This window comes from Aulonocara stuartgranti (assembly GCF_965226115.1).
Source record: "Aulonocara stuartgranti genome assembly, chromosome: 19".
Taxonomy (NCBI): Eukaryota; Metazoa; Chordata; class Actinopteri; order Cichliformes; family Cichlidae; genus Aulonocara; species Aulonocara stuartgranti.
This window is the reverse complement of record NC_138955.1, coordinates 214,285-239,385: the sequence shown is the minus strand read 5'-3', so window position 1 is coordinate 239,385 and position 25,101 is coordinate 214,285. Positions and strand designations below refer to the sequence as shown.

General features: G+C 41.0%; 1 protein-coding gene across 2 annotated transcripts; it reads right to left on the bottom strand.

Annotated features, from left to right (window-relative positions):
- Positions 1-8,637: 8,637 nt before the first annotated feature.
- LOC309695995 (C-1-tetrahydrofolate synthase, cytoplasmic-like) lies at positions 8,638-23,492 on the bottom strand. 2 transcript variants are annotated; one of them, XM_082517021.1, is made up of 28 exons: positions 23,289-23,492; positions 21,382-21,466; positions 21,080-21,139; positions 20,916-20,969; positions 20,377-20,513; positions 19,194-19,294; positions 18,947-19,083; positions 18,456-18,567; positions 18,247-18,374; positions 18,038-18,135; positions 17,749-17,922; positions 15,537-15,673; positions 15,389-15,435; positions 15,193-15,300; positions 15,019-15,093; positions 14,829-14,931; positions 14,655-14,731; positions 14,358-14,498; positions 14,195-14,263; positions 13,899-14,010; positions 13,587-13,726; positions 12,921-12,962; positions 12,626-12,726; positions 12,342-12,519; positions 12,135-12,242; positions 11,844-11,996; positions 9,269-9,391; positions 8,638-9,186 (listed from the first exon to the last, which is right to left on the bottom strand). In XM_082517021.1, the coding sequence occupies exons 1-27, from the start codon at positions 23,324-23,326 to the stop codon at positions 9,302-9,304; spliced, it is 2,805 nt and encodes a 934-aa protein (XP_082373147.1). In that variant the 5' UTR covers positions 23,327-23,492; the 3' UTR covers positions 8,638-9,186; positions 9,269-9,301. The 2 variants fall into 2 exon arrangements, with proteins under 2 accessions (XP_082373147.1, XP_082373146.1); XM_082517020.1 differs by having other exon boundaries at positions 8,638-9,391.
- Between the last annotated feature and the right edge of the window lie 1,609 nt (positions 23,493-25,101).

Genomic DNA, 25,101 nt, shown 5'->3' with positions numbered 1-25,101 from the left:
GGTGGTTGTGGTGGAGCAGGAAGAGGGAGGCAGCTGGAGATGGGGAGGGAAGGAAGGGAGGGGCAAGTGACCCCTCCCTGGGGCCAGCTCCCCCGCTGACCCGAGTAGGCACCCCCATACTCCGCGACCCGCCAGGGAAAGGGGGCCCAGGCCCATCCAGACCGGGGCCCAGTGCAGCAGCGCCCCCCGGCCCCACAGAGCCTGGGACAGTCCACCCAACCCCACCACAGAGAAAACTGCACCCACCCCCCCATCCACTCATCTTCCAGACTACATGAGACAATAGACGCCCAGGCTGAGATCTTCCTCCACCTCTCCTGTATCTCCCCCTCCTGTAGAGAGAGCCCCTGAGGAGAGGAAAGCTCCTGCAAGATGTGACAATCTCCCCCACCAGTTGAAGAGCCCCCCAGGTGGCTCGATGCACTGGCGGCACCCTGCTCCAGGGCTGGGCCCCCATACACCCACCCGCCCACAACCCCGGCAACACACCAACCAGGACCCAAGGCCCCGAGGCCCGGCCAGGGCCCCAGCCCAGAGACGGAGCGCCCCCAGAACCTCACGCCCATCCCGGACCCACCCAGGGGCAGCCAGGCTACCAGGTCAGTAACCCACGTCCGTCAGCACAGACCCTCCCCTAGCCCCGCTGCACGCAGCCGCGAGGAAACAGTCACCCGAGAGCCAAAAGAGCCCCCAACCGGACATGACCGCTACCCCGGGTTGAGCCCCCCAAGGAAGATGCCTCCGGGGAACCCCCCAACGCCCTAAGCCTGTCCCTACCCCCACACCAATCACAACAGTGAAGGCGGGACCAAACTATGACCCCCCACCCCCACTAGGTGATGGAGCTGATCAAAGGAGCCCAGAGCAATTGATCTGATGTGGTGGCAGAGGCTGTATCAAGACTAATGTAATCTAATAGATAATTTCTATATTGGTTAGAATTAAGATTATTTTTATTTTTCCAGTTCATGAGGACTGTTTTCTTGGCTATGCATAGGGCAGTGAAAACCATATGGGCGATATTCTTTTCTGAAGTGACATTATCTAAGCTGCCCAACAAACACACTAAGGGGGAAGTTGGAATGTTACATTTCAGACACTTTGATAAGTCTTCACATATCTCGCGCCAAAACTTCTGAACTGGTGGACAGAACCAAAGAGCGTGGATATAATTGTCCGGTGAATTGGTTTGGCAGTGTGAGCAGTTGTTGGTAGACGTAAAGCCCATCTTGAACATCCGATGACCTGTATAGTGCACTCTATGTAGTATTTTGTATTGAATTAATTGAAGACTGGGATTTCTAATTAGATGAAAGGTTTTTAAGCAAATCTGAGACCAGAAGTTTAGGTCTAAGTTAACTGATAAATCCGCTTCCCATTTTGCAATAGGAAGGGATATTGATTCATCTGTTTTAGAAAGCATTCTGTATATTTTGGATAGTAATTTGGGGGTTTTAAGAGTAAGAAATTGAACCACACTTGGTGGTGTTTGTAGTTCAACTTGACCCGGTTTAAATTTCTTTTTTACTATGGATTTAATTTGTTGATATTCTAAAAATCTTTTCTTGTTGATCCCATATTGTGTAACTAGTCCGTCAAATGAAATAAATTCTGTTCCTTCTAGTATATGTTCTAAATATTTGATTCCTTTACCACTCCAATCTGAAAAGTTTATCATATTATTGTTTTGTAATATGTCAGGTAGGGATGGGTACCGGTGTCCGGTGCCATGATGGCACCGGTTCTGACATAAACGGTAGTAACCAGACCGAAAAGCAGCGCACATTTCGGTGCTTTATTTCGGTGCTTTTTTTTCCTGAGCTGTGATACACTTCTAGCCAATCATTTTACGTTTCCGAGGATAGTAGGCGGGGCCAGGTACTTACGTTCTGTTAGAGCAGAGCTACAGATTAAAAATGTCCAAGGCGAAGCGGTCAAAAGTCTGGCTGTACTTCACAGCAAAATATGCAAACTCAGCAGCAACAAGTGCTTTAAGCTGATACTGTGATACTGTCAAAGGAGGTAACACCAAGAATCCGATTAAACACCTGGCGACACATAGCGTTTTTTTTAAAAGCCAGAAATGCGCCGTATTTGATAGCTTGCTGCGAGACCTCACACCGAGCACGTCGGGTGGGTTGCCAGTTATCGGACCCGGAGCAACATCCCCCAAAAACACGAAGAGGAGAGTCCTGGCCCCTAGCCCTGCCAGTGTAGCAGAAATGATGATGATGCAGCAGCAGCCGTTCTTCTCTGCGTGAGTAGCTTAATGTTGTTCGTGTGTAATTTACGTTGAGTAGGCTAACCACATTATTACATTAATGCATGTAAGGTGAACTAGCAAACATCATCATAGCTACATGCGGCTGTCTTCTTGTTTGATGACAGATACTCCCTTCACCCTGGCCAAAAAGGCTAAAATGACCAAAGAAAAAGTGGGAAACAGTTAAACATGAGAGGTTTAGGACAAAGTTTGTGTTTTTTCCATTGTTTAAGCACTGCTTCCAGCCAAGAGTGATACCATATATGCCACATAGCTGCAGAAAAGGCTAACATTGTTATCTTTTTACAAAAAAAACCAGCTGAACATGAGAGGTTTTTGTACAAAGTTTGTGTTCTCCATTCTTTAAGCACCGGCACCGTTTCAAAAGTACCGATTTGGCACCGGTATCGGATAAAACCTAAACGATACCCATCCCTAATGTCAGGGTTGTTCCAGATAGGTGTACGTCCGCATGGGATTAATGAAGACGCCGCCACACCCTAACGTCTTTAAGACATGAATGCAGAGAGGAACGGCTTGAATGTGAGTGTATCATGCCAAGTTTGCACTCACACTGTTTTTATGTCTGAGTTTGATTGGCAGGATGAAATCAGTCAGCACACCCTGTGTTGTGTTCTTCATGAGAGAACAAAATTGCCCTTGCCATGTCAAGCCCATGAGTGGTTTGACATGTTTGTCAGACAAAAACAGGATTGTTGTCTTATTATTATGGTCTTAACTGACAGTGGAAGCTAAAAAACTGGTATGACAGGACATAAAAGCTGAGAGATGCGGATATCTCTGTTCTCTCAGAGCTCCACTTACCTCTGCAGACCCTAAATATGCATAAAAAGAGAAGAATTATAGTGCCAATATACAGTGTGGTCCATAGTAATTTGGACACTGACACAAGTACCTCATTATTGAAACATATTCCAATTATAGTTACAAAATGGACATACACATAATGTGTAGACTCTCAACTTTGATTTAAGTTGTCAGCTCCATAACATGTGCCACCCTCTTTTTAAAGGACCCAATCAAACAATTTACTCAAGGGCTGTTTCACTGGCAGGTTGGGCAATTCTTTGATTACTGCATGTAATTATTAATTAAGCAGATAAAATGCCTCGAATTTATATTAGGTGTTGTTGCTTTTATTTGGATGCGGTTGAAGGAGCTCTCGATGCAAGTGAAACAAGCCAGCCAAGCTTAAGCTGCAAAAATAGAAAGAAAAAAACATCCATACACCATGAATCCATCCATTAGGCAGTAGCCTAAGCAGAGAAGCCCAGTCCTCCCAATCCATTCAAGCCCTTCCCAGGCATGCTGAGAGATATCTCTCCAGCATGTACTGGTGTGCTCCAGGGTTTCCTCCAGGGTGGACATGCCCAGAACACCTCATAGGTGAGGGTGGGGACATAGATCTCAGGCTAGGAGTTGTTGGGATTTATTTTTATCTTTAAGTCTAATACCTCATAATTAGCATCACACATTTGTGTTTTGTCTTTACGTTGAAACCAAGCACACCATTGTTTTTCTTGTGACATTACCAATAAGTTTGATGTGTCACATGGCCCTCTTCCTATTGAAAAAACAAAAGTTGTATCCAAGATGGCCGACTGCTAAATGGCCACCATGGTCACCACCCATCTTGAGGAGTTTGCCCCCTCACATATACTAATGTGCCACAAACAGGACTTTAATATCACCAACCATTCCCATGTTATTACGCTGTATCCATAGAAATGGCCCACCCTGTAGAATTACTGCTACTTGCAGAGTGCACTTTAAGAGTCACACATTCAAATATTATAATTATTGTTTTAATCGTCTTTGTAATAGCAGTCAGTGGCATTAAAGCTTCCCCAGATTCTTCTCATTTGGTTTAAACAGATATATAATTGTGTTTTCTCTGCAGCACACATTGCAGAAAATTGTTGAAAATTGTTGTGAATGGAGAGTCTTTAGCACTTCGCAGCAGAACAAAGGCTGTCCCATAATGCTGACGTTCGACCAGTTTCCTTTCATACAACCATGCCGTTACAGCCCTGCCCTCAAGCATGTAAGGCATGTTTTAAGGTGGAACTGCCAGTTACCTTTTTACCTGTCCTGCATCTATTAGTAGCAGGTGTGGGTGCCTCATAAACACACCCTCATCCTTCATGCTTCTCCCTTTAAATACAGGCATCAAAGCAGACAACAGACACAAACGTTTTTGGCTTCTTTATCAGGTACGCAGCACTTATTGCATTTACTGTTGACTCCTTGTAATGATTACACAGAACGTTTAAGAGTGTTTCATTTTTCTCAACTTTTGTATTTCTTTTAGAAAAAGAATTTCTACAACGCTTGTTAAAAAGACAAAATGAGTGACCGTGAGTCTCTGATTAAGCTGAAAATATCATGTGTTGTTTGTGCCATTTGTGCAGTTGCCTTTCTGTTAAATTCTGTTATTGAAAGCTGCTTTCAATTTTGGTTGTGGCCTTATGATCGCAGTCATCTATCCTGTTCTTTTGCAAAGTCACATATCAAGCTTGGTTTCTCTTTATCTAATTTTTTTTTTTTACTTTGTTTTTTGTTTCCAACTATAGCTGCAGCTGAAGTAAGTACTTTTATTTCATTTGATTGTTCTACACCTGGGACAAACAGCATTATAAACATGTACTTATAAAGCAATTTTCTCCTGTCAGAAGAAGGAAGAGAAATGTCCTCATGAGAAGGAAGGATCAGGATCAGAGGGAGAAGGATCAGGAGTAAGAAAAGTTTCACATGTGCTTTCTGTTGTTTTGCTCTGTTGATTCTGTAATATTGTAGCATTCATGAGTTTATTTGTCTTTATCACTTACAGGGAGAAGGAAAAGGAAAGGTACAACTTCAGAAGCCTTTTGGAATTGAAAGTTTGCTGCCATCTGAGTTACAATACGTTTTTAATCACTTAATTTTCTAACGGTTGTTTACAGGGGAAAGGGGAAAAGCATGGAAAAGGAGGTGGACATGGACATGGAGGTGGAAGAGGAGGCGGACAAGGAAGAGGAGGCGGACAAGGAAGAGGAGGCGGACAAGGAAGAGGAGGCGGACAAGGAAGAGGAGGCGGACAAGGAAGAGGAGGCGGACAAGGTCCTAAATAAATTATGAAGAATTCACTGAATCAGCATTATCTGATGACTGCAAAATGACAGATATATCTCTAATAAACTAATACAGAAAGAAGACTGTCTTGTTTATTCACATAAGTATTACAATTACAACTGTTGGATCCTTTCTGAAATTCAATAATGTTTGCTGATAAATCAATGGGCTTTGATAACAATTAGTCATTCTCAAAAACAAAAACTAAAAATGGCAATAATCATATCAAGTCATTTGCACTTGAACGTGTTCTATCTTCATGGTAATCTTCTCGTGTGTGGACACATTTTAGGTTAGCCAGGCACTAAAAATGTGTGTAAGTCTAATATAAATAATGGTGCTCTATAAGGTTATGTATGCCACTAGAGTACCACTTTAATTTGCATGGGTGTCTTCAGTGGTTCCTGATCTGATTTAAAAGTTTCATATTTTAGTCATTAACATGATCTAATAGTGAAATTTCATGTTTCCTGGCCAAGAAATATTTCAACAAACAACCAGTAATAAGGCATTTTGTTTTTCCACAACACAAACATCACAGGTACACACGTTTAACTGCTTTTCACATCGCAGCAACTATATGCATCGAGGCGATTAAACTTGCTCCAATGAAGTGCTTACGTTTAAGCTGAGGATCAAGATGTGATTTAAGTGATTTTGAATGTGACACAGAGTGTTACACAATGTGTGCCAGAGAATAGTCCAAATACAGAATAAATAAGGAGTGATCAAAAGTTGAAAATGACTTCTTCAAGCTTCAAGACAACAGCAAATCAGAAGACACTCGTTTCAACTGAAGCACTGTTTACAGAAGAGCCTCTCTGAATGCGCAACATGTCAAACCTACTGCAGCAGCCCATTTGGTTTTGGTTTTTAGGTCTTAGCATTGCTTTAAAGAATTATGGACAAAATGTGGCCCAAGTGCTAGAACTGATCATTTTAATCTGTCCCAAAGTGTCCTGAAAGTAAAATTTAAAAAAGAAAGAAAAACATCATAAGAGGCAATATTTTACTAAGCATTCTGGAAGTGAATGATTGCAACGGTTGTGTGCTGCTCTTTTACTCACAGTGTGGTTCCCTGATTACCTCCACAGTATTGCAAAACCTGTCAATCCTTGTGGAAAGTGCATCAAAGAGTTGCTGCAAGAAACATCACTGTGAATTGTTGACAGCACAAAGCTGTGTTCGTCCATTTTTATCGTCTACCATTTGTGCTCAAAAACCTCCATTAGAGACATCTATGAATCAATTATCCAGAACAGCGACATCGTTAGCAACAATGTCTCCTGCGTGAAATAAAATTTTGCTTCCCATTCATGGCTGTGTTATTATCTGCAGCACTGCAATGAGTCACATGTTGAATAACGCAGTTCCCTCTACTATGCTTCATTGTTTGTGTATAATAGTTGACATTTTCTTACTCATTGTGCTATTCTTAGCATGGCAGTAGTTCTCCGGGGAATGAGATTATCTGACATCATCCAAATAAATTCTCTTAAGATCCTCGTTTTTTTATATCTAGGGTTGATTAATATCTTCACTTGTTTTTTTGCTCTTTATTCCTAATCTCTTAGCAGTCTCTTACCACACTTTCTTGGTGTTAGGTTTTGTATTGTTGATTGTCATTTATGCTTAGAAATATTTACTTATGTATGCTTAGAGTTTTATAATTAGTTGCAGATTGGTAGAGGTTTGATCCTTGATAGTCTGCAAGCTTTGTGTGCATTAGAGAGCACTCTGGGAGCACGAGAGAGGTCGTACCTTGTCTTATTGTCTTACGGTAGGATTAACGTAGCTACGTCTGTTCTAGTCTAAGTGCTCTTTGTTTAGATGAACTGCTGGACTTCCTCACCGTGTTATCTAGGGTGAACCATCTAGGGTGAGGGGGAGACTACCCTCTTCCTGACCAAGGATGTTTGCTTTTGTGCTTTCATGTTATATGACCCTTTGATCAGCAGGACCCCCCCCCCCCCCCCCCCCCACACACACACACAGTACTCTTTGTGTGTATGTAGACATCATATGTTAATGACCCTATGCATATTCATGTAGGCACAATAAAAGGAGTGTTATGGGGAACCTGGCTGAGAGTCTGACGGAGGTCAAGTGGTGGAACGACACTTGGCTCCAGGCAGGTCTCCCTCATGCATGAGTAACAAGAAGAACTTTGCCTACTTGGTGTTCAATGCTTTTGCTGTGTAATTATATTGTCTTCAACGTTCCAGCGACGATAGGTTTGTAGGTTCAAGCTACAAACCTATCACTTGGCATGGGTTTTGCTGTTATTAGCTACAACATGTTCCTCTGCAGTCTTACAAATTCCTCCAATATCCTCCTGGAATACTGACTTTACCTCCAATTCATTTACATGACTTTAAACTGGAATATTGAAGAAATACAAAGTTTTCACAGTGTTCTGTGCAGTCCTTTAAAATGTTAAGTGCACCCTTACTGCTTCCCTAGGAATAAAGAGGGGGAGTAGTAGCCAAGAGCTGCTAATTGAACTGATTAAGTGATTATCTGTAACTATGATAATACTCTATAAAGGCAGACGTTTTTGCAGTTTGCTGATCTAGAGAATGCAGGTGTGTGTTAGCTCAGTGCTACAATGTTCCCAGGAGTGGATCTACTAACAAATTCAGCCCAACGTCAGACTCAGGGAACCTAAGAGCGACATCTCAAATCTGCAGGCCTCATATGGCCATAACAGTACGTACTGGTTATTTGGAAGGGTAGCCTGGAGAATGTCTATTCTATTAAAAAAAATTAAAAATCATGGCAGCACTTTGCAAAGATGTACCTTAACAAGGCACAGAAGTGTTGCAATAATGTCCTTAAGAAAGACAAGAAAGTTTGGTCATAATGGAAAACTTGTTGTTGGCAGAAACCAAATACAGCATATCAGCACGGTGGTGGAGGGCTCATGATTTGGGTTGGTTCTGATAGCTTTGCTGTTTTTGGTTTTACAAACTGTTCCCACAAAGTTGGGAGCATAAAATTCTGATGATGATAATGACTGCTTTGCTTTGTACTTGAATGCAGCCGCTTGGCCATGGAAACCCATTCCATGAAGCTCTCTACACACTGTTGCTGCACTAATCTTTAGGCTACATGAAGTTTAGAGGTCTGTAACAATTGACTCTGCAGAAAGTTGGCAACTTCTGTACACTATGCTCCTCAGGATCTGCGTGTTTAAGGCAGAAAATAACTAAACTCTGGAAAAAAAAAAATGAACATGCAGCTTTGTTTTAAAAGCCTTTATTTCACAGATATGAGGAAATCACTGCTTTTACAATGACATGGCCAGTGAGCTTCACAGCAATGATGGCGACTTTTCAAAAAATGTTACCGAGTGTTAATTAAAACAAAGACAGAGAAAGGAGACATTATAAATGCAATTAGATGGGATTAAACAAATTATAATTTTGTTTTAGGGCAGCATTTCTTGTTAAGACTTACTTATGTAATAAAACCTTTATCCGAAGGGCACAGCTTGTTAAAGACTGAACTGAAGGAAATGCCTCTGGTGTGGTGCTCACAAAATATACACAAGTAGTTAGTAAATACAGTCTGGGCAATCTGAGATGTGAAATGTGCATGTTCAGTCAGCAATATAACGGAACAACACGTGCCTGATAGCAGGGAGAAAGACTGTCCTGATCTATCATCAGCAGCTTTACAGACATCAGTGTTAATATGAGAAACAACAAAAACAGCAGACGAGTTTGAGGTGCTTCCAGTTGGTTCTTCTTCACATTTCTTTGGCGCTCAGAGGACTGATGGGTTAATGTCTACACATTAAGAATGAAACAGTTATGATCTGCTGATGATGCACTCTGCTGCATGGCTTTATGTCTTAACTATGTTTCGTACCATCAAAGGGTGAGAGGACCTGTTTTTTTTCTCTCAGAAGAGTCCATTGACCTGTTCGGTCTCGGGGTCCAGGTCGATGTCATAGAAACAAGGCCGAGTGGGGAGGCCAGGGATGGTGGGCATCTAGGATCAACCAAAAGAGAAAGAATGGAGCTTTAGTTTTATTGATTTTTTTTTTTTTAAACCTGCCCTTCAACAACTTTTAATTGCCAACTCCAAATCTGAAAACAATGTTAGTGTAGCATGCCCCATTTTCTTTTTAGTTATGATGTTCCAAGTATCCAAGGATAACTAGATTGACTGGCTAGAAACGTCAGTGACATAAGTTTGAATACGATTGCAGATCTGAAGTCAGAGTAAGAAACTAGACTAAGAGCTTCTCTGAATGTCCCAGTAATAAACAAAACATTTTTTTGTCGAGCAGTGTGATCAATGATGACCTGGTTAAACGATTGAAGTCAGTTACCAAACAAAGGTGTTTATATTGTTCGCAGTTCACATTTTTTGTTGTGTTTTTTTATTAATCATATTGTTACTTCCTAATAAAAGCCTCTGGGTGAGAATATTTGGTGGAAAAAACAAGGGATGGACCAATCTGATATACGGTATCGGTATCAGTCCGATCCGGATTTAAGATTACTGGATCGGATATCGGGGGGAAATAGAAAATGTAACCCGATCCATTAATTATCACAAAAGCACCTTGCAAAACTTGCTACATGGCGCAACCCAGGTAGTGACCTTAACAAGTCGAAGCAGTATGCGTCACGTGATAGAGCGGCTGTTGCGTGCGAGACCTGTCGGCGGTCTGGAGTTACTTTACACTGAAAGCATCAGGAGCCTCGCTGCATGCTGCCAAACCAGCATTTCATCTCCGAGCAAGCTATCCCAGAGAAGTGAATTAAGTGTGTAAGTTCATCTCTGAATGTTTGTAAAGCATCCCTACATTAAGGTTAACAACCGGTATACGGAGCTCGGACGTCTATGCGCTTTCAATCTGACTGTACAATGGATAGACTCAAGTTTAACTTTGGAAAAAGAAAACTGTGTTGCACGCTAAACAGATCCGTGGTTCAAAAGAAATGAACTAAAAAAAACCAAAAAAACCACCTTTTTTTATACTTGTGTTAAGTGTTTTATATAAATTACACAGAATTCAGTCTCAGCTTAAATGTGATAAAAACAGCTTACACTGACATCCATCTTGACAAAAGATGAGTGTCATGAAGCCGTGTTTGCATTTATTTGCACTGCTTTCCACTCTGGATGTCTATTTATATAAAGCTTTAAGTATAAAAGGGTCCATTTTACAACTTTTTTAGTTATTGAATATAAACATTATTTTGTGCTGATATTGCACTTCTTTTTTTCAGAACCAAAGGGTTTTTGAAATCTGCATAAAATTGCATTTTCTTATTACTTTTTGAGAAGGGTTTCCTACTTCACAGTAGCTTCATAGGAAAAAAAAACTGTGAGAAACTATCTGTATAAATGAACTGTATGCAGCAGGAATACAGGTTGCACCGGTTTACTATAACACTGAATGCACGCATGTTGCAAACACACACAAACATTTTCTACTTGAAATGCAAGGGATGGTAGATCCCGCTTTTCAAAATAAGTATCTGAGTATCTCGGTTCAATCTGCTGAATTATGTCAAATTAATCCCAGTGGAGCTTTCAATGCTTTTTCTTCTTACCATTTCCACAAGGAGGCTAACAGCGTTTTTGTTAGTTATTATTATTTTGTTAATTATTCCATGATGCAGCTAATAATAAAACATGTGGGTGTAGAAAAGGCTTCATCTAGATCCGGTTAGAGATGGGATGAAACTACAGAAGGAAGTCTTGATGCATGCTCAATCGTCCGGGTAAGTAAATCCCAAAAAGTTGATTCTGTTCATCTGGATGTGGCATTTATAGTGGGAGAGAAAATTACGTCACTCATCCAAGTGACTTCTTCAGTCTGACCTGACTGCAGGTTTCCCCAACTTTATAAACCATGCATTTGCATAATGACTGTAACTAGCACCACTGACGAACAGTGGGTTGTGAGGTCATTTCCACTGGAGTAAATTTGGTTATCCCAGCTGGACATTCGTCAAAGCTAGGTAGGCACCTAAAGAAAGCTCCAGCAGATCTAGAAGAGAAGGACAACTGTTGCCTAAGTAAAAACCCTACGTGTCAGGAGTATCAGAAAAGTTGAGATGCATTTTCTCTAAACACAGTGCCTCTGCGGCTTTTAGACGCCAAAACACGCTGCACCAAAAATGAATCCACCCCAAGGATCAGGTACCCCGGCACAAACAGAGTAATGTAGTGTACACTGTGCCAGGAGGATTGCCAGGATTTATACATCAGGGAAACCAAACAACCTCTGGCTAAGAGGATGGCACAACACAGAAGAGCTAACTCGTCAGACCAGGACTCTGCAGTCTATTTAGACCTGCAGGCCAGTGGACACTCTTTCAATGATGAGGATGTAACATCCTGGACAGGGAGCAACTGAAAACGTCCAGATGAACAGAATCAACTTTTTGGGGTGCAGAAAGAAGGGAAATGAATTAGAGCTTACTGTGCCAACCAACGGGAACAGAAAGCCAGCGCCCACACTGGCTCTGATGTCTCTGATTGGCAGGATGAATCCTTTGGGCACACCTTTCTTTTCTGCTTCATGTGACAGTGACAGGTGGGTCTTTGCCATGCAAACTGGAAGATTCGCGAATCCCTGAAGGAGAGGCAAAAAAGAAGGATCTTTACAAAGGTTTATTCTCTCTGCTCTGTTTAATTGTATTGATCTCAACTGACAGCAGACGCCAACAAACAGGCCTGACAGGACAGGAAACAACAGCTGAGGGATGTTCACCTGCTTGGTGTAGAGCGCCACCTTGTGTTGGGCCTCAGGCAGAAGCTCAATATCATCTGCTCCATAGATCTTCTGAGCAATTATTCGAATCTTATCAGCAATAGGAAGCTAAAGTGGAATCAAAGATAGATATTTTAAGTCATAAATAAGCAGATCATGTGTTGGTTTAAAAGAGTGACTGGTGAAAATTAAGTACGGAGCCCTTACGTCCAAATCATACAGGAACTTGAAGTTGCTGGGGGCGCTAGAGGCCTTCTGGACGGCCTCGCCAAGTGCCACAGCACCAGCGCCACCCTCGGCCCAGTGAGAGCATCGCACAGCATCAAATGCTCCTGCAGATTTAGCCAAGGTGCACACCAAGTCCAGCTCAGCCTCCGTGTCTGTCCTGCACAACAAATGAATGAACAAAAAAAACATGCTTTTCACATATGTGCACATTCTTATATATGTTATTCTATTATTCTTTTTTTAAATTACCATCCATCACTTACTTGAAAGCATTCACTGCTACCACCACAGGCACACCAAAGTGCTTTGCATTTTCGATCTGCTTCCTCATGTTGTTGCAACCCTTCTCCAGCAGATTAAAGTTCTACATAGAGGTACACAAACACATTCAGTAAAAGGTTATGCAAAGCTTTAAAGGTTGAAAAGCTTGCATCAAATGTGATTAACAAAGTAGGCAGACGTGGCTCAAGCATTCTGCACAAACTAATAAATAAACAATGTTATCAAAAGCACCTTAGAAGAATATTATCACTGTTTTGGCACATTCTTTTCCATTACCTCTTCCACATATTCCTTAGGCAGTGGCATCCCAGCAGTGACCTAAACAAAAGAGACAAGAGAAATGTGAAATGTTTTAGTTAATTCAATAAATCCTCAAATTGTAATCAGCAGTGACTATTGTAATCCTCCATGTGTTTTATTCTTAATGATTACTAAGATGCTTAATTTAAAGATTAAACATAATTTTGTGGACAATTGTGCTGAAATTGTCTTCCGGAAATGGAAAATTGTGAACATTTAAAATTGTAGACAAGTGAAAATGCTCTGGTGGGGCTTTTTTTCTTTTAAAATAAATTTGTTTAAAGTGGGTTTAAAGGCTTGATCTCATCATACACACATTGTTACAGTAGTGGATTCTCATATTGAACGTTCCCCATTTTGTGCACAAGTAATCGTCTATTAGCCAACAGCTCCCAATTCGCACTGTGCTAAATGCCCCATTTCAACTCTTGGCTCTATAAGATCTCAAAGAGAGGGGCTCTCTCTCTCTCTCACTTGGTATTCTCGGGCATAACTCTGGCAATGAACACCCACCCATGTTCTGCTAAAATCTTCTATTTACGAGGAGCAGCCAAACGCAATAAAGGGGGAATTGAGCTAACACAGCTCGTCTCACAGAGTGAATGAACTGAGGAGTGGCACCAGGGCCAGGAGGAAACTTACTGTTGGTCCTCCTCCATGCATCTTTAGAGCTCGGATGGTCGCCACCAACACCACAACATGAGGCCTCAGGCCCGAGTAGCGGCACTTGATGTTGAAGAACTTCTCCATGCCGATGTCAGCACCAAAGCCAGCTTCTGTCACTGTTGCACATAAGTGACACAAGCAGGAAAGTATATCAGAACCCAAGCCATCAGGACTACTGACTACTATTATCCACTGACATTACATGGACTCCATGACTTTTACAATTAACATCTACAATATAAGCTAACCCTGTTAAAAAAAAGCTCAAACTGATTCTATTCAGCTTACCTACAAAGCCCTCAGGTCCAACCAGCTTCAAAGCAATTTTATCAGCCAGGATTGATGAGTTTCCGTGGGCAATGTTGGCAAAGGGGCCAGCATGAACAAACACAGGAGTCCCCTGTGGATCCAAATTACTCACATGAATTATTACAAAACTATTAATGCAAGTAAAAAAAAAAAAAAACTAACAGCAGTTTGATAAACAACAATATCAAACGACCTGAACTACACAGAAATGCTTTTAACGTGGTCATGCTGCATAGGAGCTGCATGGATTAGCATGGGCACCGTGTTTCACCCACCTCCAACGTCTGCATCAGGTTTGGCTTGATGGCATCTTTCATCAGCACAGTCAGAGCGCCACTCACGCCCTACAGAGAAAAATCCATCACTTTCATGAATATCATTATCACAGCACTTACGCTGCATGACGTCATGTCACAGCGGAGGGTTTACGACACTCACCAGATCCTCGGTGGTGATGGGATCTCCCCTCCGACTGGTGGCTACGACCATCTTAGCCAGGCGCTGCCGCATATCCTCCAGGCTGCTGGTGAGGGCGAGCACCGCCATGATTTCGCTGGCCACAGTGATGTCAAACTGGGCCTGGAGGACACAACAGTCCAGTCATGCAAAGCAGCACTAAAACTAAGTTTATTAAACCAACTTTCCCTCAAAGGTTCAACTGCTTTCTGTATATTTCATGATGCTTTATAATACCATGAAAGAAATTTGCCACCTTTAGAGAATAATCAACTTTACCTCTCTTGTGTATCCCTTTTCAGTGGGCGACTGGCCGATAGTGATCTTCCTCAGGAATCGATCATTGGTATCCAGCACTGAAGTGAAACAGAAGGACATCATAAGTATTTGTATAAGACGCACAATATACTCACAGCAGACCTGCTGAGGCGGAGACCTCTGTGCTGTTCATACCTCTCTGCCAGGTAACAGAGCTTGGGTCGATGTCCAGGCGGGCAAAGCGGTTGATCTCCTCCTCAGTGAGAGCAGAGGGCTCCGTCTTCTGTATTCCCAGTTTCTAAACCAAAGAAGAAAACCTCGGTGTCAGAAGTGACCTGTGCACATCTAAATCAAAGCTTACACGTGCTGCAACTTGATCATTTACTTTGAGTCTGTTGATCTGGATCGGGGAGAACGTCCTCTCTCCTCCACTGAGTGGCACCAAACGGTTATACAGAGCCTAGATATTCACAGGCAGAGATGGATTATAGTGGTGACTCATTAGATAAGTTAGAGGAAGTGTACTTTTTATACACCAATGACAGAAATGAGAACCCACCTTATCAGATTGTGTTGCTTCATGGAATATGCGGGCATCGACAGCAGCAGCCACCAAGTTATTGGCAGCTGTGATGGCATGAATGTCACCGGTGAGATGGAGATTAAACTGAAAAATCAAAATAATCAATTAAATATTTTGCTTTCTTTGAACTTTTAGGAAAAAAAAGCACAGTGTCAGAAAAGTGATGCTGTACCTCTTCCATTGGAATAACTTGAGAATATCCACCTCCTGCAGCACCGCCTGCAAACAAAAGGATAAAGAAATAAATAAAACATACATGAATATGTCCCTGTAGTAAACATGGGCAACATCTCCTGAGTTTACACTCTTTCGAAACTCACCTTTAATGCCGAATGTGGGTCCCTGAGAAGGCTGTCGGACACAAGCAAACACATTGAGCTTCATGTGAGCACCCATGGCTTGTGCCAGACCGATGGTTGTGGTGCTCTTACCTTCACCCAGAGGCGTGGGAGTAATGCTGCAAACACAAAATCTTGTCAACATGTTTGCCCAAAGCCCTCAAAGGCAAAATATAGTGTTCTCTTTGACAAATAGCTTCATCTCAGTCACTTTAAGCGTTTTTTTTTTTGTTGTTGTTGTTTTTTTGGTTGGTTGGTTGATTTTTTTTTTTACATTTGCAAAAATATAACAAAAACTTTCATGACCATACGATGGGAGTTTTATGAGTGGATTCTGCAGACCACCATTGCAAATACAAAGGTGTCTTAATTGACATGTGTAGTTAAATTAGGGTCATACTGCCTCACTGCGCCATCTTGTGGCATGAAATGGTATTACATAAACATCAAACCTAGCCTGAGTTGAGTTCAACTTGAGCAGGGGCCCGTTCTTCGTACCTCGCTAAGTAAGTTAGCTGGATTTGATTGTTGACCATTTCGCGTGATCTTGGATCGTTCGGTTCTCCGAAGCTCATCCGGGACTTGCTGTCATAGCAACGGATCCGTAAGCGTAAACCTGCTCGGGAGCAGGCTTACTTTATGTAAACAGGATTAGATCGCAGCCTCTCAGGTATGTCCGCTTCATTTATACGAAAGCAACAGCGATATTTTACCACTGTGTTACCATAAATACATATTATCAGTGTAACTAAAGATAATGCAGCATTTGATCCTTTTATTGATTTCACACAGATACATACAGGTCATTTCCTTAAAAAAGGGAAATGTACTATTAACATTCTATTACATGTATGTGATTATTACAGATGTAATTCATATTTCAGAGTAGTAATAGTAAATTACTTCATGTAATCAAGATGGGAGACCACGGCTATAAAAGCGAAGGTGGATTTGGGAAGTCTGTCGCAGCCATGTCCTGTCCGTTTACGCGAGCAGCCCATTGCAGAAGGTGCAAGATTGATAAGGAGAGTCCTCAGAATTCAGCGTATATTGCGGGACAGACAGGATCCTTTAGCTCAGCGCGACAGTGTGCTCATAGAGAGATATCGATTTTCCCGTGAGGGTATTATTCACTTAACCAACTTGTTGACGAGGGGGTGCAGGACCACCACCTGTCTTTTGTTGCTCTGCCCTTTTCTTGGTTGCTGTTATAAACAAACAGATTATTTCAGGGTCTCTTTCCAAGAGACTAAAAGCAATATAAGTGATAAATATTACCATTCTGTAGCATATTCTTATATTCCACTTTTACTTGTTCCCATGTTCTAGTGGGTCCTGTTGTGGCTCTAATGTGAAAGGGGATATAATGTACTATAATACAATAGATTACCCTGCCGCCTACTGGTGTTGGCCAGAGGGGCCGATGGCGCGATATGGCAGCCTCGCTTCTGTCAGTCTGCCCCAGGGCAGCTGTGGCTACAACTGTAGCTGCCTCCACCAGTGTGTGAATGTGAGAGTGAATGAATAGTGGTGTTGTAAAGCGCTTTGGGTGCCTTGAAAAGCGCTATATAAATCCAATCCATTATTATTATTAAATTACTTACGAGTTTAATTTGTCAGCAACTTCCTGCCAGCCCTCTCTCCTTGCTTTTGCAGCCTTTGCAGTGTTCCCTTGCGTTTTAATTAAACTCTGAAACTCCTGAAATCCCTCACTCAAGAGTTCTTGCTCTGCTGCCGAAAAATACCGAGCGCACTCCTTTGACATTTTCGCCGACCAATCAGAGGGTTGCCGATCAATGTTTCTACTCTCGATGCGTAGCCCCTGTTAAGCCACCCAGTGATCTCACATTACTTCATCCAGCTGTACTAATCGTCAACAACAGGTGTGTTCGGAGAACCGGAATAGCGAGCTCAAAGTTGGCGCGATGATTTGGTCTTGGATGTAGTAAGCGAGGCACGAAGAACGGACCCCAGATCTCTCTTAAAGTGATTTTTAGGACAACAAGCCAAAAAATCTGTTAAGAAAGTGTTTCTCTCTTAACATTCTGCTGATAGCTTTAGTTAACTTGGGGATTTTTGAACTACAGATGTAAACAGTCTGCCAATTTGAATAACTTCTACTTCCACAAACTGAGAACTTCTGTATCTTGAAATAAGATTTTGTCTACAGTCTGCAGACTTTTATTTAACATACCCAGTGACCACTACATATTTTCCATCTGGCAGGGACTGAAGGCGCTTGATGATAGTCAGCTGGACCTTTGCCTTAGTCTTGCCATAGAGCTCTACTTCATCAGAAAACAATCCCACTTCTCTGGCCAGACTGTCAATGGACTTGGCTGCGCAGGAGCGAGAAATCACTATGTCACTGTGGGATAACAAAAGGGAAAAAGAAAATTAGCTTCTTCAGCAAGACAGCGAGGATTGGGCTTCTGCATCAAGTTAATGAACAGCATGGTTATGATTATGATAAGGAGGCAAACCTTGGCACTGGCTTTCGGAGATTGAGTCTGGTGTAAGAAATGTTCCACTTTCCTGCCTGATGGCTCTCCAGGAAGCGCTTTGCACTCAGCACGGTGTTCTAAACAAGTAAACGTGATAAGAAAACAAAAGAAAGAAAAGTTTGAGAAAAAAAAAAAATCAAACTCTTAATTAAACTTGATCAACTCTCAGGTGTCCGAATGGGCCTTACCGCCATCAGCATGGCCACAGTCATAGGTCCCACTCCACCAGGCACAGGGGTGATGAAGCCGGCCTGTTCTTTGGCTGATTGAAAATGGACGTCGCCCACAACACGCTTTCCGCTGGATTTAGTCTCATCTGAAAAAGAGACTCCAGTTGACCCATGCATCTGCTGATTATCTCAAAAGGAAATACAATGCACCATGACCGCATTAATACCTATAACGTGGTTGATGCCACAGTCAATGACCACTGCTCCTTTCTTGATCCACTCTCCTTTTACCATCTCTGCTTTTCCGATACCAACAACCAGGATGTCTGCTCTACCCACCTAGACAGAAACAGGGAGGGATAAACGATGAATGTTTATAAATGAAGAAACTGGATTTTAAGCAATGATGCTAGAGGAATAAATAAGGGAACACGTGAATTAGTGTTTATACTGCAGGCAGTAGAGATCTGTAGTTCCTATGATGTCATAAACTGTTAAGTTAGAATAATTGGGGCAGTTAACAGACTAAAATATTTAATTAGGCTCCTCATATAACAAGTTGTGAAAAAGTTTCATTTGCCAGCTAAGATCAAATGAGAACGTCAGTATTAAGAATCGGCTGCTTCAAACAGCTGCTCTTTATCTGCCTACTGTGCTGTTGTTTATACCTCTGTGTGTCTCAAAAAAGCCTAATGACACTTGTGTTTCTCTGTGTTACCTCTGCGGCAAGATCGACGGTTTTAGAGTGGCAGGTGGTGACGGTGGCGTGATTCCACAGCAGCAAATCATGCATGGGTGCGCCCACAATCTTACTGCGCCCAATCACGACCGCTCTCTTCCCTGCCACAGAAACGCCTGTAGAGAAGCGTCATAAACAGATTGTTGTTACTTTTGATATATTTACACATTGTAACATCATTGTAACTGACTGCAGTTTTTTCAGGGTTATTAGAGATTTTGTTTACCCGTCTGTTTGATTAACTCCATGCAGCCATTGGGCGTGCAGGGGATGAGGCAGTTGCCCAGATCCCCACGGGACAGCTTCCCCGCATTTATGCTGGTCAGTCTGTAAACACACAAGAATGTACAAATCACTGTAACCTGAAGATACCCATCAATCTGAAAGCTTTTTAAAGGTACAGTGTGTAAAATATCACTGCTATACTACAGTGTATACTATAGCTACGGTGGCCACTGTAGGACAAACAACTGTGGACAAACTTTTCCTCTGCAGCGAGTTGTTAGTTTGCGGTTTCCCTCAGCTCTAAATATGTGCTATTTAATCAAGAAGAGGCTGTAAAACTTTGTGAAAGGAGTTCGATACAAGTCAATAAGGCTCAGTGAGGCGAGCTGTTGGGGTTGCAACACTGCTGTCTGCTGCTGTTAGTGAAACTTTCTCTGAAGACTGAACATTGTTGCATTCAAACTATCATACGATGTGAGAACGTAATCACACCGTTTACCAGAGGGAAAGTGGAATTTTTAAGATAATCAAACCTACCTTAGTTGGCATAATGTTCGTTTGTGCTTAGCTGTTTTTGCTTAGCTGTCTCGTTGTCAACTGTCCGGAGACAGGAGTGTCACATGTGTAATCTGCTGAGAATAAGTATTCCTAACACTATCGGGAATAAATAAGAATTTTATAAACCTCTGCATGTTTTACAGGCCTGACATCTGTTCAGGAGATGAGGCGTGAGGTGAATAAGAAGAGGATGACATTTTATCCAAAGGGTTTGTCTTGCAGCTTTCTGTTTTGTTGGGTGGAGGGGACCCCTTCGCAGATCATATAAAATAGGTATGATACTTCATATCTTGGGTTTGAAGGTACAGACAATAAAAATTTGCCTCCATGGCACATGAACATCTCCGCTTTTCGTGTAGTTCGTGTGTAGCCTATAACCACATACGTAAGACGAGATTAGACAGAACCACATTGACCATCTCAGCCACTGTATTCATGATGGTGGGACAACCAATCTCTTGAATGTATTTTTAAAGGCTTAAATCTAAGTTTATTACAATGCATCTGCTTGTTGGACAAATTTAATTACTGTTTATGAGCACAACAGTTATTTTGTTTCTGTAAACTAAAAAAAGTACTTGCTGTAACTCTGAAATGATCACACTTTTCTGTGTTGCTGTTCTTACCCATCTACGTCCTTCTCTGGGGCCACGGAGTTCGTGACCTTCTCTGTGTCGATTTCATGGACTGAATCTAAAGGCAGCTGAACGATGAGGCCGTGGACAGAAGAGTTCTTGTTCACCTCTGTGATACTGTGAAGAATCTGAAAGCAGGTAGGAAGCCTTAAAACCCTTTATTGCTTTCAGGCTTGTCATGTACTGCATTCCCGCACAGCCCCTGTATTGCTAAATCAAGAAAAGCCTGAAAGCTCAAATTTCACCCATATGTCTCTGTGCTGAAAATCTGTCAATTATTGTGAGTTTTAAGCACTCAAAGACTTTAGTGAACACAACAAAAAAAATTTATGCGATTCTTTCGACAATTTGTTTTTGCTTCAAGAAACCATGTGACCTATGCATGCTTCCTATTGGAACACAAGGAAATAGTATGGCAGGAACAACTACTCCCCCAGGTGTCCATAAATAGTCTAATCCTGGAGTTGCTGTGCAGGTGTGTGCAACCCGACAACTAAATAAACAAGCCTCCAGTAATGATTCTAACTCACCTCCTCCTCTGTTGCGGTCGCGGGAAGTCTCAAATGCATTGCATTTATTCCAATCTGCACACAAAAATGCAGCTTAGGGATAGAGCTGTGGCTCATTGAAACAATATGCAGTGTACACACGCGGTGCAAAAATCCCTTCAGTATCAAAAAATTATTTTCTTTACCTCTGCTGCTGCTTTGAGCTTCATGCTGATGTACAGATTTGAATCATCGCGGTCTCCAACCTGAAAGACACATACTGCTTATCCCCCTGCATATTTCTATGACAGAACAGGAACTATGTCACACAGACAAAGCACCAGCATAAATGTCAGAATCCTCATTGTGCCACTGCACACAGATACCCTGACCCTTACCTGCCAGGTGCTCTCTCTAACGAAAGGCCAAATGAAAGCATGGGTAGAAATGTTTTTAGGGGAAAAAGGCTTTTAGCCTCCAACCACAAAGAATTCCATCATAAACTTACCTGTAAAACCACTAGACCAGGCCTGAAGTTGGGATTCTTAAGTTTCAACTGCTCGACATCCTTCTTCAGACGCTCCCTCACCTGCCTGAGAAAACAAAATACAGCCAATTTAATTTGTGCAATAACACAAAAAAAGAGTTAGCAGTATCATGTGACCCAATCTGTACCGTTTAATTAAAACAGTGACAAATTTATGCACCAGATCACCAGATTATTATTAAATTATTATTAAATTAAATTTATTATTACATTTATTATTAAATGATTATTATTAAATTTATGCACCAGATCAATGCCATCTGATGATCTCATTGTGAGTCATTTTCCAAACTCAAACTATCATTCTGGACAATCACTCAGAAAAGCGTGCTTATCTTCAGTTGTTGTCTTCATTTTATCTTTATTGATTTAATGTTCTGGAGACTAGAAAACAGGGCACTATTTTTTGCGTAGAGAAGAGATAAGCCAGAACAGATAAAGGTTGAATACAATCAGCTGAACCAATCAAAGACAAGCGAGAAAACAGTGATTGCGTTAACTGAACTTTGTGGTCATTGCTTTTGTGTCTAAACCCAAAATCCTGATTGCACACAAAAGTGTTTGGTTTAACATATTGTGGATGCAAATGAAACAAAGAAAAGAACCCAAAGTTCTAAAGAAAGTAGGTAACAGATGTGCATCATGTGAGCTGTAACAGGAGTGGTGATGAAATACATTTTGGCACTGATTTGAGACACAGTTCAACTAAACTTAGTCTCAAGAGAAACTCCTTAACCTTAAGATTTATGTACCCCCCCCCCCCCCCCTTTTTTTTTTTCAAGATGCAATAATGTGTGCAGAAAATGTTTTCCAAAAATATAGCACAAATTATATACAATATGCATATAAAACAGGGTAATTAAATGTTACTTAGGTACAGTATTTTGCATATGACCTTGTTTGCTTTTTATTTATCTACCAGCAGAGTGACCCTGGGGATCTTTCCAGTAATTAGAAAAGGCAATCACAACACTGAGTATTGTACCATAACAGATCTTTATCTCAACAGTGACTGGTACAAGTTTTCCTCATTAAACAACCAGGGCTCATATTCCTACAAACACAGGTCATTCATACCGTGTGCAGTCAAGCATGTCAGCTTCTGTCGAACTTTGGAGATAATGAATAAAGATGACCCATGGGGAGAGCGGCTCTGTGGCTCTTTGTATTGCATAATATAATCGACTAATAACTACTGTGAGGCGGTCTTAACAAGATACAGGCCGCTATATCTTGTGACAAGCACATGCAGCTAGATGTCTTTTGTGTTACTGTTAGAAAGATTTTGCCTTTTTGCCGTTTTTCCACTCATTCTCATTACTTGGATCTGGTCAAAGTTTTTCGATTTAAAAAAATTATAATAATTTTAAAAAAGGGTTTGCCTGGAATATCTGACTGTATTTTTCTTCTTCAAATTAGGTCAGTGAACCAATAGGACAAAGATCAGAGCACAACGCCACAGCTTCTTACATAACACCCCAGGATTTGCAATGATGCATTCAGAAGTTATGAATGACCAAACCTAACCAGTTAAGAAAGTGAATTACTCAGATTTCCGCTGAATTTAGAGTCAACGCATATGCACGGTAAACAGTCTCTGCGGCCCGATGCGACTGATTTAACAGTAAAACTGTTGATTATACTAAGTTATGAAATCACTTCACGGCGTCAGACTGCTTACTTCAGATATATAAGATTGCACTTAAAATCCTCAGAGGATGCACAGCGTTTGAGTAAGATCAGACACCACCAGCTGTTAAGTTACTGTAACTTTGCTAGTTAGCTTCTTTAGCCAGTCACATGTTTCACAACGCTGATTACATTCACATGCTACCTATGCTTTCGTAAAGGTAATGTTTGATACTTACGCTGAAACCTCTTTACCGCTTATGATCTGAGCTGGCATCTTTCCCTGGGATGGTCTCTGCTCTTCTGGTGACGGTAGTAGCTGGTCTGCACGCTCACTAACTTGTAAGTAGAGGAGCGTGGCTCTCAAGTACTTGTGTCAAGCCTCCAATTCGAGACTTGCAGTCAAGCCAGCCTCCAGTTTGTTTTACGTTCCCTGTGTATTCAAAGTATTACGGGAATGGATGTGGAAACCGGATTTCAAAATAAAAGCCAACTTCGAGTGAATTAACAGATATGTTAAGAACATAATAACATATAATTTAGGCTTTTTTTTTTTTTACAAACTCTAATGTTAGATCTATATGACACAGCCTTGTACCCTAATTGTGCCCTGTCACTATCAAGGCCATCTTATTTTGGATTTCAAAGTAAAAGCCCTGTGAATCTTCATTTTTGAACTACTCTTTCAATGACTTAATAATGCTCTTAAAAGCAAAAGTCGTATTTCCAAATACTATTTGAACTTTATATCAACACTTTCCAACCACAGTCTTTTTACAGTGATACCATATCAATATCAAGTCAGTCTGATTTTGCCTTTCATAGTAATGGCCCTTTGAAATTGTCCATAATTGACTTAATCTTCTAACGATTCAAAATGCTCTAAAATGAAAAATTCTTGTTTCCACAGGGTAATTCCACCTTAGATCAACAGTATACAGCCCCACAGTGATACCATATCAATATCAAGTCATTCTGATTATGCCTTCCAAAATAAAAGCTTTTTTAAATTGTCCATAATTGACCTAACTTTCAGTGATTTCAAAATGTTTTAAAATGGAAATTTCCTGTACGTTTATATTTTAAGTCTGTGGAAAGATGTCATGGTTGGTTTGCAAGCTGTTTTGTAATTTCTTTATTTAGAATGACATCTTTCCACAGACTTAAAATATAAACGTACTATCAATTACAACCTAGTGGCAATTTCAGCTTCCTTTTACATCATCTTTATGATTCAATTCTGTCATAATCAATTGAGTCTGATTTTGCTTTTCAAAATGAAAACCCAATATGTGTTGAAACAGCAATTTTCATTTTTAAAACATTCTGAAATAATTGAAAGAGTATATCACATATGGACAAATTCGACGGGCCATTAATTTGAAAGGCGAAATCAGACCAACATGAAATTTACATGGTTTTACTGTCGGGTTGGATACTGTTGATCTAAAGTGGAATTATCCTGTGGAAACAGCATCTTTCAATTTAAGAGCATTTTGAAATCGTTAAACGAGTAGGTCGTCTACGGGCAATTTGAAAATACTTTTATTTTGGAAGGCAAAATCAGAGTGACTTGATCTTAACATCGTATCTCTGTGGGGTTGTATACTGTTGATTTAAAGTGAAATTATTCTGTGGAAACAGAAAATTTCCTTTTTAGAGCATTCCGAAATCACTGAAAGTTAGGTAAGTTATTGGCATTTTCAACAGGCCATTATTTTGGAAGGCAAAATCAGAATGACTTGAAATTGAAGTAGTACCATGGTGTGGATGTACACTTTTGATCTAACATGGATTCATCCTGTGGAAAGAGCAAGTTTCATTTTTAGAGCGTTCTGAATTCTTTAAAAGAGTAGGTCGTATATCGGCAATTTGAAAAGTCTTTTATTTTGGAAGGCAACATCAGACTGATTTGATATTGATATGGTATCACTGTGGGGTTGGATACTATTGATCTAAAGTGGAATTATGCTGTGGAAACAGCAATTTTCCATCTTAGAGCATTTTGAATTCGCTCCAAGAGTAAGTCATATATGGGCAAATTGAAAAAGC

What these genes read in the sequence shown, in the direction of transcription:
- LOC309695995 (XM_082517020.1), bottom strand. Translation starts at nt 23,326, where the DNA reads ATGCCAGCTCAGATCATAAGCGGTAAAGAGGTTTCAGC. An exon ending in CTCTGTTACCTGGCAGAGAG is followed by an intron (nt 14,732 to 14,828) that starts GTATGAACAGCA and finishes GTTTCACTTCAG; the next exon opens with TGCTGGATACCAATGATCGA. An exon ending in TGTTCCCGTTGGTTGGCACA is followed by an intron (nt 9,392 to 11,843) that starts GTAAGCTCTAAT and finishes GGTTGATCCTAG; the next exon opens with ATGCCCACCATCCCTGGCCT.